General features: G+C 25.0%; 1 protein-coding gene across 2 annotated transcripts; it reads right to left on the bottom strand.

The window, feature by feature from the left end:
• Nucleotides 1-646: 646 nt before the first annotated feature.
• On the bottom strand, nucleotides 647-11061 carry LOC126901888 (transportin-1). 2 transcript variants are annotated; one of them, XM_050678804.1, is made up of 20 exons: nucleotides 10702-11060; nucleotides 9879-9954; nucleotides 9423-9676; nucleotides 8667-8800; nucleotides 8518-8599; nucleotides 6923-7045; nucleotides 5711-5890; nucleotides 5468-5627; nucleotides 5226-5378; nucleotides 4617-4789; nucleotides 4043-4192; nucleotides 3822-3983; nucleotides 3222-3329; nucleotides 2908-3154; nucleotides 2732-2830; nucleotides 2572-2667; nucleotides 1854-1929; nucleotides 1504-1678; nucleotides 1311-1427; nucleotides 647-1238 (listed from the first exon to the last, which is right to left on the bottom strand). In XM_050678804.1, exons 1-19 carry the CDS (start codon nucleotides 10804-10806, stop codon nucleotides 1320-1322), a joined length of 2661 nt encoding a protein of 886 aa, XP_050534761.1. In that variant the 5' UTR covers nucleotides 10807-11060; the 3' UTR covers nucleotides 647-1238; nucleotides 1311-1319. The 2 variants fall into 2 exon arrangements, 1 of the variants encoding a protein (XP_050534761.1); XR_007703145.1 differs by lacking the exons at nucleotides 647-1238; nucleotides 1854-1929 and having other exon boundaries at nucleotides 10702-11061.
• Nucleotides 11062-14977: the final 3916 nt, after the last annotated feature.

The raw sequence follows: 14977 nt of genomic DNA, 5'->3' as shown, positions 1-14977 counted from the left end.
GAAAATAAAATCACATCTTGGACATCAAAATATTTATAAAAAAAAATTGGTTTTTTTCCATAAAAACCTAGAAAACTGAGATACACACTATTGCAGTATAAATGACAATTTTTTATACATTTGGATTTACAATGTTTAATTTTATAAAAAATATAAAATTTATCATGAATAATCACTTTACTATCAATATTAAATATAGAGAATTTTAATACCATTTACTAAATAAAAATAATCTAATATGTTAAAAGACCAGAGTAATTCACAATAAAATATAATTTATTATTAAGATAAACATATAAATAATAGTTAAAACTAAAGTATATTTTTATATTAATCAATTTTAAATGATTATATTTTTATAAGTAGGTAATTATTATTTGTTTAAAATAATAAATTTAGAGTCTTCAATTGCATGTATTATATTGTATAATATAAGCATTGGCAACATAAACATTAAAATTAAAAACAATTCTATACATTCAACAAAACTAACTAATAAAAGATAATAATAAATAACACTTAATTATTTTTATTAAGATTATTGTTATTATTATAATTAAGATATAAAACAGCATTAAAAAAAACCATAACATTAAAATTAATACATAAAACTAGAAACTATTATCTTTATGATGTTGATCAATAGCATAAATTTTAATTAGCAAAATTTGAAAAGTTAATTCCAAAATACTTGTTTCCCAATTGGATGGTCACGTTTATAAGGAAAGGAAGAGGGATCCACTCTGGAATGTTGGTGATAAAGGAACTTTAAGGAATTTATACACAATGGACATAGTTTTTTTAATTAGGAATTAAAAATTCCAAAAAAAAAAAGAGAAATTCACAAAAGGGTATATAGTATTGCTCAAGCATTTTGGTCAGCAGGTTTAAAAATTTGCATACAATTAATATAAGCATTTAACAAACACAAAATTATAATATATGTATGTAAAAAAAAAAAAAAAAAAACTATAGAAGACAAATAATTGTAATAAATTGTGATTATGCTAACAATTATACTAAATTGACATATTATATCAAAGTTGGTTGTGAATAATCAATCACATCAAACAGATTAAAAAATGTTATAACAGGTAATTAGAAAGTTAGAAATTGTTCTACCCCCCCTCCCTTCCCTCCCACACATTACCCGAGAAGCTAGATTTCAATTTGATACGCTGAAGATTAAACCCCAAAAGATGCAACATTGGAATCACCCAATTTGCGTCCTAGTAATCCTGTTAAAAAAATATACATATAATTATTTTTTTTATTATTTATTTCTAATTGTAAAATAAATATTAACTTACAGAGTTGCTTTAAATCCCATAGGCAGTTGACAAACGGTCCTTCAACTGAGGAGGAAATTGATCAGTAAATCTTGTCCAATTTTCTTCACCAACTTGATTTTTAAACCCATGTAAAATCTAAAATTAATTTTTATTTATTGTAATCAAATTGTATAATTATAAATTAAAATATACAATTTGAAAAAAATATTACTTTGTAAAACATCTCTTTTAAATCTTCTTTTGGATTAACCCATGATGCAATAGCGTCACAGAAAAATATGAAATCTTGTACTACTCCACCAGGATTTACACTTATCATTTGACACATACCTCTAAATGCACTATCTTTTTCATCATTATCTCGGATATTTCGTAATGATGTGCACCTGAAATTTCAGCAAAAATATGAAAAACTACATCAAATGAAAGTTTTTAGAGTTTATGTAGCAAAAATTATGTCCTCACAGCCAGATAAAAGTTCAAAAATATTTTAATTAAAAATAATAATAGTAATATAAAATAAATAAGTAATTAGAGAAAAAATAAAAAAATGGTACACACCACATGCGTACAAACTGTTGTAACACTGGGGCGACGTCTTGAGGGCACACATAACCTAGACGGCCAATTGTAATTGCTATAAAAAAAAACAAAAACAAAAACAAAAAAAACTAATAAAAAATAAATCCATCAAACAAATAAAATTGTAAACAATAATAATGTACTATGAAAATGTTACAAAAAAAATAAAATATAATACACATTGTTGATTTCTACAAATCATGTACACCATAATTAAGTTATATCATCACAAATATGATATTAGATTTTATCCTAAGGGTTCAGAATAGTAAGTATTTTTTAATTCATATAATAATTAAACATGGCCACTGGGGATTGATGCCCGATTGTAAAATGTGTACCGGAATTTGTGTGAAAAAAGAGACACGATACGAGATTAGCATACTCAAGGAGTTGAAGAGACAAACCTTATCACTAGGTGGCAAGTTTACCGTGCACTAATGATTTAGATCACGATACATTTACATTTAGATTGAAAACATGAAGTGCGGCTGAGGGAAATACGGTACCGTGTCAAATTAAAAGCCTGTTAATAAATTACTTTTTTTTGATAAAAAAAAAAAAAAATTAAATTAATAATTGTTAAAATAATTTAATTTAGATTAACAAGTAAATTTAATATAAAATTAATCACCTATACAGTAATAATATTTTTTTTTAAGAAGTTAATACTAAATTTATTGCATTTTATAATTACCTGTATTTTCCAACAATGTTTTTGGAGTATTTGGTCTATTCATTATTAATACTAATTGAGTAAGAATCATTGGTATGTATGGTTGCATTTCAGTACCTTATAAAAATAACATATAAAACAAAAATATATTAGTTTAAAATTGAGCAATTAAAATCATTACCTAGTTTTACAGCTATTTCACCAATAGCCCATGTAGCATTATTACAAACAGATATATGATCTGGATTTAAATTTTGTGCTAAGATTGGCATAAAGTCAGCTAAACATAAAAAAATTCTTATAATATATTGAACTTTTAACTTATAATAAAATTGTTGTTTAACAACTGAATTATACCTATACATGGATGCACATGTTGAAAACAAGCTTTAGTCAAATCTCCAAGAAGAGCAAATGAACTTTGTCTAACCTCAGCTAATGGGTCTTGCATACACTGATAGAGCAATTGTAGAGTGTTTGATCCACTTATTAAACTCTCTATGAATGTAGTAAGCCCTTCTGCTAAACCCGATAAAAGATCTAAAGCAACTATCATGAAGTCTTTATCAGGCGCATCAAATTGATCAGGGCTTTGAGAATTAGCCTTAACAATTAACAACAGAATAATTAAAAAATAATAATCTATTACCTAATTTTTATTCAATACTTACAATATTTTGATTTAAAGTTTGTTCAACAAGTGAAATACATCTTTTAAATACTGGTTCAGCATAAGGCATAAATCCAGATTGTAAAGCAGTTGCTACACTAGATAAACACTATTTGAAGAAAATACATTTAACAATCAAATTAATACTTAAAAGATCATGGATAACACAAATTTAAAATTGTTTAATTCTCTAATTTTTCAAGTTAAATATATAAAAATTGTATACTTGCTTCAGGGATGTAAATATACATTAATTATAGAGGAAGGTGTATGAAATCATTGATATCCTTTTTTTAAATGTTATTTGCATAGGTACAATAGAGAGACTAAAGAGGGCTATAAACTACTGAAAATTAACTCAGATATCGGTCTAAATATGTAATAGTATTCATCAGTTTTTAAAAATTACAGACAAAATGATCAAATTCCATGATTTCTTATAACTAATTTTAAATTCCATAACTTTTCTATGTTTACCAGACATTAAGAATATATAAATGATAATAACATATAATTAGAAAATATATGTATCACATTATGATAGTCAATTGGAAATTATAGTTTTTAATTAATCAATAATTCAATTATAGTTTATACATACTTCTAACAAAGGAAATAAATCTTTATCTTCATCTTTAAGGGCATTCCATTTTTGTATTAATGGTGGCATTAATAAATTAATATACTCAGGTTTATTTAAATGATGACCAACAGAATCAGCTAATGTTCCAATAGCATCATAAAGTATCAACAAATTTTTATGCTAGAATAATAATTTAACATTAAGCTAAACTCTAATAAAATAGCTAAGTTAGTATCTACCTGATATTTATTAAATGCAAAAACTAATGTCTGTAAAATAAATCCTAGATATGGTACTAATTCAGTTGTAGCTTCCTCTTCTAAGGTGGCAAAAGCAGAGCATGCTGCTTCTTGTACTCTTTTGTTGGAATCTAAAATTCTCTTAAGAAGCTATATATATAAAAAGCAAAAATATTAATTGAAAACTTATATTAAATAACTATTAACTAAAATATTGCATAATTTATATGTTTTAACATAAAAATTATATTAAAGTATTAATCTTAAATTTCTTCAAAGCAAATCTGTACATAATGCATAAAAAATAATAAACAGAAGAAGCTTTACCAATAAAGACTTTTATATGACGAAAAAGAAATTATATTAATACAAAATACATATTAACCTAGACAGCCAACCAAAATTTAAAGAAAAAAAAATTGTCATTCTTAAGTTTTTATGGAAATAATAAAGAAAAGAGATATATAATGTTATTTTGGTCTATTTATTAACAATTCAGAATGAAGCATAAGAAATTAATGATATCATTAATACATGAAAAAATATTTTAAATATATTAATTAAGTATACTCACTTCATGCATCATTGGTTTTAAATATTGTTCATGTGGTTGACTTACAACCCAATGACAATAACGTGATAATGTCCAACATATAATAGCTCGAACTAAAGCTTTTTTGTCACTTAAATGATTGATCATATATGGGATCAATTCATTCAAATGTGGGATCATACCATTCATACAACCTTTAAAAATTTTTTAAATATATATATATATATACACACACACACAGAAAGATTTACTTATGATCCAATTAATTCATCGAAAAATAAAAATTATAATAATTTTTTTATTGGTTTCTTTTAGTTCAATGTATCTCTCAGTATTTCAATAATTTAGTTTTTTTTATCAACCAATTTTATTCTTACTTAGATCATTATCTAATAAATAAGCTGGTTAGTTATATATGTTGCCATTTGAAAAATTAAAGTTGATACCCTTATTATAAAGTATACGGGATGAACATAAAAAAACTTTAAGGTTGAAAATTTGTGATCAACATTGAACTAAAAATAACCAATAAAGTATTATTATTTTTATTTTTCGATGAATTAAGTGGATCATGATAAGTGAATCACCCTGTATTTACACAGTATAATTACAAATTATACAATTTATTACCTTCGGCAATTGCGCCAAGAGCTAGAATACCAGATTCTTTTACTTCCCAATCATTAGATGATAAGGTTTCTTTTAATATTGGCATAAGTATAGGAAGAATTTCCTCTTTAAATACATTAGCTAGCACATCAAGGGCTGCAGCACTACATTTTCCTAAGTGTAATTAATTGGATAAATTAATATAAATCAAAAGAATTTATAGTTTTAAATATAATAAGTCACAAAAATATACTTAAACTAACTTAAATTCCAATCTGATAAGCTACTGTCATCTCCTAAATTGTCTTCATCTTCTTCATCTTCATTATTATCTTCTTCTTGTCCATGTGTACGAGATTTGTGAAATCTTGGACGAATATCTTCTTCGCGATCAGGAACATTTTCATCTTCCTCAACATCACCCTAAATTATTATAAATATAAAATGTTGATAAATAAATATTAAATGTTCAATTAGTTTTTTTAAGTCATCATAAATTAAGTTACCTTAAGTAAAATGACATCAATTTCAGAATATCGCATGCCATTAACAAGAATTGGTATGAGCCGAGGTAAATAAGGAGTTAGAGCTTCTTTACAAATATGCTGATCAGCTATAGACAACCAAAATTCACATGCCTCTAGGGCTACATTTTCATCCGGATCTTGAGTTCTCAACAACATATACTAAACAAAAAAATAACTTGTTGAAAAATATTGAATATATTGAAAAATGAAGAGTAGCATATTAAAATAAGGACATTTATTTAATCATATAAATATTAACTTTATTATAGAGTTTAAACTAATTTGAAAAAATAGTATGGTTATTAAAGTTATATATTACTATATTTATTTTTCACTTTTTAGTTTTTTATGACATCGCTGTTACAGTCACGGAGTGTTTATTGTCAATTATCACTATCAATAGATATAATTTCTGTATTCCCAGTTGGTGTGTTTCTTAACTCACAACAATGCATCTTATTACCATTGATAATTAAGGCTATATGCTTGTTAATATTGTCAAAAAAACCAATTAGCTACCTGTATTTGTACTCCTTATGTATTAAACATGTATATTTACTCAAAAAAATTTGAATCTTTAAATGTTTATAACTAATAATTAACAATAAAAATTTGTTTATACATACATATATATATATATATATATATATAATATTGATGATATGCCCACATGTACGGGTACGAAAACTAAAAGTTATACAGGAAAATATTTTTATCGGCGAGTGGTGAGCGGTGTGGGGTAAATGCATTACGACAGTCTAGTCTCCAGGCTATAGAGGAGATTTATAACACGTGGCGCGTGGAGAGTTACAAACAAATAACATGCACGTGAAACTAATATAAGCGTGTTAAAAAAAAAAAAACAATAAAATAAAATAATTTATAGTATAAAATAATCTATAGATTACTATTTTACAAGTTTTTCTTTATATACAATAAACTTTAAATGAGCTTAAATTCAAAATATTTATATTAATATAGTTGGTAAATTTTTAAATATTTGCTCTATAAACATGAAATTGATAAAGATTTCTTTATAAGTTTTTCACAGAAAAAAAATGGATATAAAGTAATAGTAAAATGTATTCTGATGATAATAATTTATATATTGCAACTCATACTTATAAGCTTAAAATTAAAACTTTATGCTACTTTCCATAAAAAATATAATATTAACATCAATATATTAACCTCAATTATATCATGTAGATGAGGAAGCAATCTATCCATTCTTACTTCCAAAAGCATAACTATTGCTCTACAAACATTTTTTCTAACTTCAGCTTCATCATCGACAGCGAGATGAAATAAATTCTAAAAATAATCAAGAAAAATTAATTTTCTTGAATTCATATTATAAAATGAACACAAATATATAAAAAGTGAACTAAATATTACACAACATTAAACAAAAATCAAAATAAAAGGAACATAGACAGTTTATTATTTTTCATTTGTAATGTTAAAATCTTTCTAAAACAAGAGTTTAAATGTTACAATAAAAAACAAAATAAAATTCAGCATAGTATCATTAACTGAATATATCCATATTTATGAATAATAATTTATATTAATTAACTTTTTGGAAATCATAAATAAATACTGAAATTTTATAATTAAATAAATTATAAAAATTGTTTGTCTAATTATATTACATTTAACACAAATTAGTGGATTTTATTGAAATATCATCGAAAATGTTATTTTAAAATAAAGTAATATTATTTTAATTTTATTAAAATAATAGATCCTTTTTGAGATACTTTATATGAAAAATTGATTTTCTGCTATCATCTCTAATACTATAAACTCATATCAACTTTTGATTTTCAAATAACAACTCGAAAGTTTTTTTATATTATCAGATTAAATTGAAAAAAATAATTTTTTTAATAGCATTGGATTTTCAACGAGGTGCAGGTGTTTAAATTTTAAGGTCAATTAGAAAAAAATATACCTATTTTTAAAAGACATCAATATTATAATGTCTATATTGATAATTACTACCATTTCATAGAAATATAATTAACTATACCACTCTACCAAATTATAAATTAATAGTACTTACCAATTATGATTAATAGTATCAATTTATGACTCAATAAAGATGCAATCTTTTAAAATTAAATTCATTTTTTTTCTGATTGCTCCTAAAACTTTAACAACTGTAACTCGTTGAAAACCCAATGCTATTAAAAAAATGATTTTTTTTAATTTAATCTGATGATATAAAAAAACTTTCGAGTTGTTATTTGAAAATCAAAAGTTGATGAGTTTAGGGTATTAGAGATGATAGCAGAAAATTAATTTTTCATATAAAGCATCTCAATAAAAATCCATTATTGTTATAAAAATAAAATAATGATAAGTTCCAGTATTTTGTAAGGCATAGTTAAAAAATCTCCCTGTATATCTATAATAATAATTAATGTAAGAAAATAATTAAACTGACAACAATAAATTTATTTAAAAAATAACCCATGTAGTACAGAATTTTGTATAAATATTAAAATTAAACTCAAGTTAAATTTTTAATTTTATCAAATTTTTATATTATTATTTATAAAACGACAACAAATATACAATAAAAATATGACACAAATAGCTTTTAGTATTAGAAACTAGGGATTTTAGTAGATGTTTGCTAGAGTAATGCTAACAAACTGGATACAAAAACCATTTTTAACTTGTTTTAAACTAAAGTTTAAAATTTTCAAAGTAATTTAACCAATTAATTTTTTTCATCAAAATTAACGTTTAAACATAATTTGTGGAAGTATTTTTACCTCTAAAAACATATCTATATGATTCATTAAAGATGGTGTTTTCTGAACAATAAACTGATTAACGCAGCCGATTGCATGGGATCTAAACAAATTATTATTAAAATCAAGAATTATTACTATTGTCATATTTTTTCCATTGTAATATTTACCTAATTTTAGGACTTGAATGTTTAAAGAAATGTAAAAATTTTGGAATAAGAATATCAAGTGGTTTATTTTGTTTGTCATCTTCTAAGTAATCTGATGAATCTTCACAAATTTTTTGTAAGGCTCCAAATGCACCCTATAAAAAAATAGTAATATGAGTATATTTTCATTTTTTTAAATGATTGTTTTTATAGATATTAAGACTTAATTAATTTAATTAGTATGATAAAATATTTTGTTGTAATAATATGATTAACTAAATATCAAACTTGAGTAAATCATCAATATTAAATATATTAACAACAATCTATAATTATTAGGCAAAGCTATTAAATTAAAAAGTATACTTGGATAAATCTTAAAAAAAAAAAAACATTATTATTTTAAAATTTTTGAATTCATTGAAGTACTTAGACAAAAATAAAATTATATATATATACACCTTGGAATAAACTAGTACAAAAGTTCAAAGTTTGTTTTAGTGAACAGAAATAAATTAAGATCCAGTGATTTAGAATTAATATTTTAAAGTTCTTATTATTTTATAAATTTTAATTTATTATATTTGTAAGTTCAAATTAAAAAGAATTTTTACCAACTAACAATAATTTTGACTCATAGACCAGCATGTAAGCAAGTTAAAAATGATTATTGCATAAATCTAAGAATAATTTTTTAAATCTTTTTATATAATAAAAAACAAACAAAAATTAAATAAAATTTAAGTAAAGAAATAATATTTCTATTAAAAATCTTACTTCACAAACATTGTAATCAGCTGAATCTAGCATTTGGCATAAAGCAGGTAATAATTCAGGCCAAGTATTTATACCTCGTGAAGCTATAGTTGTTATCAATATTCCAACAGTTGCTCTTATTAATGGAGAAGCATCTCCAACTGCAGTTAAACATTCTGACTTAACAAATTCTGTTACTGATGGAGATAGATTCTCATAATGGCTTTTGATATTATTTTTTAAAATTAAACCACTTAATGACCTTGTAGGCTCATCTAATAAAAATAAAGTGATAATTATCTATCAACCCTTATTTTAGAATAAAAATAAAGAATAAATAATCTTCATATTCATCTAAAAACTAAAATTTAAAATTATAAGATATTATGCTTTAAATGAAAATCTAATATTTTCTCTAAATGCAACTCTAATTTATGGAGTATTAAATCTTATGAGTAAATAGCAAATGTAACTTACCCTCTGTTGTAAGTTTTGTTAACACAAAAATCAAATAATTATTGAAATCTGTTACTTGATTTAGCTCCTCAAGTTTCTAATTTTAAATAAAATAATATAGGACAATATATCAATATTGCATTAAAATATAGAATCATACAACAATTGATCAAATCAATGAACAAAACTTATTCCATAAGATCTGCATTAAAAGTAATTAATTATAAAAACTCATCATTCTTATATATATTTGCTTTTTTATTTTTAAAATATTTAATAAATACTCATTTCCAGTAATCCTAAGATAAAAAAATTTGTTTCATATACCAAAAAAAGTCATTTGTTAATAAATGAAAGAAAGCATTATTGTTTTTTGAAGAATTAAATTTATCAATCAAATATAAACATTTTTTTTTTCAAAACTAATTAGAGATTTTTATTATTCACCATTTTAATGCAGATGTCATAATTAAACGCATCAAATTGGGAAACATATTGATAATATTAATTCAGTATATTTGATTTAATTTCTAGAAATGTTTTGTAATATTTTACATTAACTATCATTTTTTTAAAAATTATTTAAGATTCAACATAAATTATCATTTTATTATAATAGTTAAAAACATTCAATAAGTTAATTAGAGTAATTGAAATAAAATAAAATTTAAATAAATTAAATATTTACAAATAATAAATGAAAAATAATTTTTAGTTAGGCACATTAGGGTGAGAAATTTAACTGCAGCTAATATAAATGATAAATTAAATTCATTTAAAATTATAGAAGTCATTGGTGACATCACATTTCTGATCAAAATTTTTTATTTTCAAAAAAGGATACTTGTTGCACTGTCCTTTGAATGACAGTGTCTGGTGATTGAGATTCCTTTAGCAATTGAATGATTTGCCTTAATCCCTCTTCCTGCGGCTGCCAAGTCATTATCATGCTACACTAATGACTTAAAACTCACTACACTTCTTAAATAAATTTTGTGTTCAGTAACAAATAAAAACGATAAAAAATTAAACAGCGCTGTATTTCTTAAATTAAATTAAAGTTACAGATCATAAAAATATAATAGGGGTTAATAGAGAAAATGCGGACTGTGAACGCACACAAAATTTTTACAACAGATGTATTAGAAACAACCGAACTGTGGACTTAAGATTTGAGAGTGGCGAGTGCGTTCCGCGATAAAATTCATAAAGTCGATAACACATAGTTTTCTCTTGCTATAATAACGATTACCAACCGAAATTTTCAACGATGACAAGCATTGTTATATTGTAAGTCTATCATCGATGTTCAATACAGGCGCAAAATTCAAAAAATAATTTTAGGTTAGGTTAAAGTTATTAGATTTTAACCGGAGCTCGAAAATGTTGAGTATTAGTTTTAATGCTATACTAAGAATTAGGCATACGGATAAAATATTTTTAAGGGGAGCCAACGATTTAAATAAAAATTATCAATAACAATTAATGCAAAATATAAAACACAAAAATTGAATAACATTTGAATTCCGAAAAACATGAAATTCAAAAAAATTTATATTGTTTAAAGATCGAAAAATGGAAAACAAAAATCCATAACGTTTTAACAATTTAAAATATATACGAGATAATATTGTTTAAGTTTGAACTTCATAAAGTAAAAACAAAATTATTTTAATTCAAGCTGTGGTTTTCACAAGATAATTTTGAGTTCTTTCAGTGAAGTCAGTAACAAAACTAGTTAGTCTTGTAGCTCTTGAATTCTGATGGTTGACTTCTTTTTCGCTAGTTTATGATGAATCATAAAGTTTCTCACTATTAGTTTTAATATTTAAAATTATACCCGAGTAGCATTATTTCGGTTCAAGTTACCTCGGAGTCGGGAAAGTTCAGTGTTCAATAAGTAATCCAGTATTTTTTCATAAGTACTAGGACAGTTCAAAGTTCAAAATAGAACCGTACAGTACTATTAATGTTCAATAGTGCACTCGGTAACCGGGCTCTCAGTTTATGTACTGTTCATTCGATCAATTTGTACCTACTACTTGATTTTATTTTAAGTACGATAGAATCATTATAATGGTTATAACAGTTTTGATATACAGTTATAATTTTAAGTAATAATTTAACCTTTAATTATTAAATTAATAAAATAATAACATTTTAAATATAACAATGGTCTATGATAACTATTGAGACTAGCGAGAATTAATTTGGTGAGCTTATGGCGTAATAGCTAGACGTGCCGCTAACCATTGAACAACAATTCTAATAATTATGATTTAATTTAGTTGTGCTTTGTGTGCCATTCCTGCAAATTATTGACAAATATTACCATTTTTATAAATGCTCCTTTTGAGGCATTGCCATTTTCTTAGCAACAAGAAAACTGACAAGATTTTTGCCTCTCTTGTTTCTTTTCTGTTAATAATTTGTTTCATGTTTAACTCAGAAGTAAGTAATTTAATTATTTTTTAAAGTATAGTAGTATATTGAATTTGTAAGTAATTTTAGAATTAGCTTATATAAAAATAAAATAAATTTTAGTGAAATGTGCTGTTTGGTAAAATTATTTAAAGGACCTTAAAGAGAATATTGTTCAACACAACATACTTAACATTCTTTAATTTAATACATTACTTTTATAATATTAACTAATAATATTACTAAACAATATTTACATTAAAGAAATGCTTTATTGTATTTGAAGGTTTGATGAAACAATAATTAGGTGGACTTAAAAATAAATGTAACACAATGCGAGGCATCAATAATACATGTGTTGTATATTCAGATAATATCTTTAGAAACTTAGGATTATGAACTTTCCCGACTCCGAGGTAACTTGAACCGAAATAATGCTACTCGGGTATAATTTTAAATATTAAAACTAATAGTGAGAAACTTTATGATTCATCATAAACTAGCGAAAAAGAAGTCAACCATCAGAATTCAAGAGCTACAAGACTAACTAGTTTTGTTACTGACTTCACTGAAAGAACTCAAAATTATCTTGTGAAAACCACAGCTTGAATTAAAATAATTTTGTTTTTACTTTATGAAGTTCAAACTTAAACAATATTATCTCGTATATATTTTAAATTGTTAAAACGTTATGGATTTTTGTTTTCCATTTTGCGATCTTTAAACAATATAAATTTTTTGTATTTCATGTTTTTCGGAATTCAAATGTTATTCAATGTTTATGTTTTAACGGCAGAAATAAACTATTTAGCCTCCTAGCCTCCCACAATATTAATCCCTCTTCCATAGCTAATACTCTTAATTCCCGTTATTCCATTATAATTATTTCCATCATATCTTTTTTGAGGAGTTCCGGCTTTGTCATTTAATTTCTAATTATTTTGCAATTTTTTAATTTAATAATTTTTCTGTGATATTAAAGGCTCTGTTACACAATAATTTTAAATAATGTTTAATTTTTTCTAATTTTGAGTTTACTAACAATTATTGCTGCATTTGTTGTACCGTTATTACATAGTATTATGACTGTTATACTTTTGTTTATAATTGTTGAGCTAATTATTATTTTAATAAAGGTTATTAAAAAAAAAGTTTAACTAGTTTATTTAATAGATAATGATCTAGCTAAGAAAATGACTAACCAATAATAACTTTTGAACCAGTATTTATTCTAAACTTCCACTTGACACGATCTTCCACGTCATCTACGCACAGGTCAATCGTCCTCATATCGCACTCAATAACATTTTTTCTTTTCTGTTCTTTTTCATTTTTGTTCATTCTCTACCTTTTCTTCTCTCAACATTTATTTCTATAACTATTCTCATAGCTTCTGATTCCTCTCTCTTCATAAAATAACCACACCATCTAAGTCTATTTTCTCTTATATTATCCACGATTGAGACTACATCTGTACTCCATCTTATATAATCGTACATTATCCTATCTTCTCTAGTCACTCTACTCATCTATCTAAGCGTTCTCATTTCGGCTACGCTCATTTTCTGCTCTATTCTTTTATTACCACCTAACACTCCTAACCATACATAATAGCTGGTCTTATAAAGTCGTATAGAAATTATCTTTCAGCCTCATTTGAATTCTCTTATCGCATAATACACCGGATGCTTCACTTCACTTCACTTAATTTTGTGTCTTGCATCCTCGTGAATACCGCCGTTCTTTTGCATAACTGATCCGAAATCCTTAAATCTTTCCAGTTCTCCTATCCTATGTCCTCACTTATTATCTCCTCATTTCATCTACCTCGTGTTATCCTTTGCCGAACTCGTACTCTATATATTTTGTCTTACTTATTAATCCCTTTTCTTTAAGAGCTGATCTCCACAACTTTAACCTTTGATTCATTTTCTCCTATTAATACTATAATCGTCAATGAACAATATGCACCACAGCATATCTCCTTGTGTTTCTTTAGTAATTTTATCCATCACTATAGAAAATAAGTAACGGTTTAAAGCAGAATCTTGGTGCACTCCTACTCTTACCCTAAAATCTTTTATTACTCCGCGCACACTTTTTACCCGGGTACAAATGCCATCATACATATCCTCTATTATAATAACAGAGTTAAGGTTTCTTTGTTGTAAATAAATATAACAACACAATGGTTAGATATTAATCATAATATATTTTTAATTATTATAAGTTACACTAAGGCCGCAAAAGTATCCATCCGGTTTCCACGGGAAATGTTTTGTGGTCGCCTTTTGCTGAACCGGTTCGCGTCACCCGAGGCAATTTTGCGTTGTGCGACCTGTCGGACTAGGAGAGGTAGCTGTATTGCGGTCGTAATCCAGTGTTAAATCCGGAAATGCCATGCGACCACGTCATATACCTTTTAAGTATATAAAGGTAATTTACCTTTTTGGGACTTTTTTTTGTCTCATTAATACTCACTTTAAAACCTCTCTCGATACTCTATCATACACTTTCTCCAAATATATAAATATCATAAATAGCTTTTTCTCCTCTTCTATTAGTTATCTTACACAAAACACTGTCTCCATCGTTAAATTTCCAGGCAAAAATCAAATTAGTTCTTTTTTACTGATTCTCCTCTTATTATTTTGTCTATTATCTTTTCCCATATTTTCATACTATGCCTCTATTATTTC

The sequence above is a fragment of the Daktulosphaira vitifoliae genome, unplaced genomic scaffold (assembly GCF_025091365.1).
Source record: "Daktulosphaira vitifoliae isolate Bord-2020 unplaced genomic scaffold, ASM2509136v1 Scaffold_1, whole genome shotgun sequence".
Classification (NCBI taxonomy): Eukaryota; Metazoa; Arthropoda; class Insecta; order Hemiptera; family Phylloxeridae; genus Daktulosphaira; species Daktulosphaira vitifoliae.
Note: the sequence above shows the minus strand (reverse complement) of the source record. Positions and strands in the feature narration are given on the sequence as shown.

Bases quoted from the DNA above. Each gene is read 5' to 3' on its own strand.
- LOC126901888 (XM_050678804.1), bottom strand. From the start codon at position 10,806: ATGATAATGACTTGGCAGCCGCAGGAAGAGGGATTAAGGCAAATCATT. The intron at 5,379-5,467 runs GTTAGTTTAAGT...AATTACACTTAG, and splicing joins CTTATCAGATTGGAATTTAA to GAAAATGTAGTGCTGCAGCC. The intron at 3,984-4,042 runs GTAGATACTAAC...TTATTATTCTAG, and splicing joins TTGCATTTAATAAATATCAG to CATAAAAATTTGTTGATACT.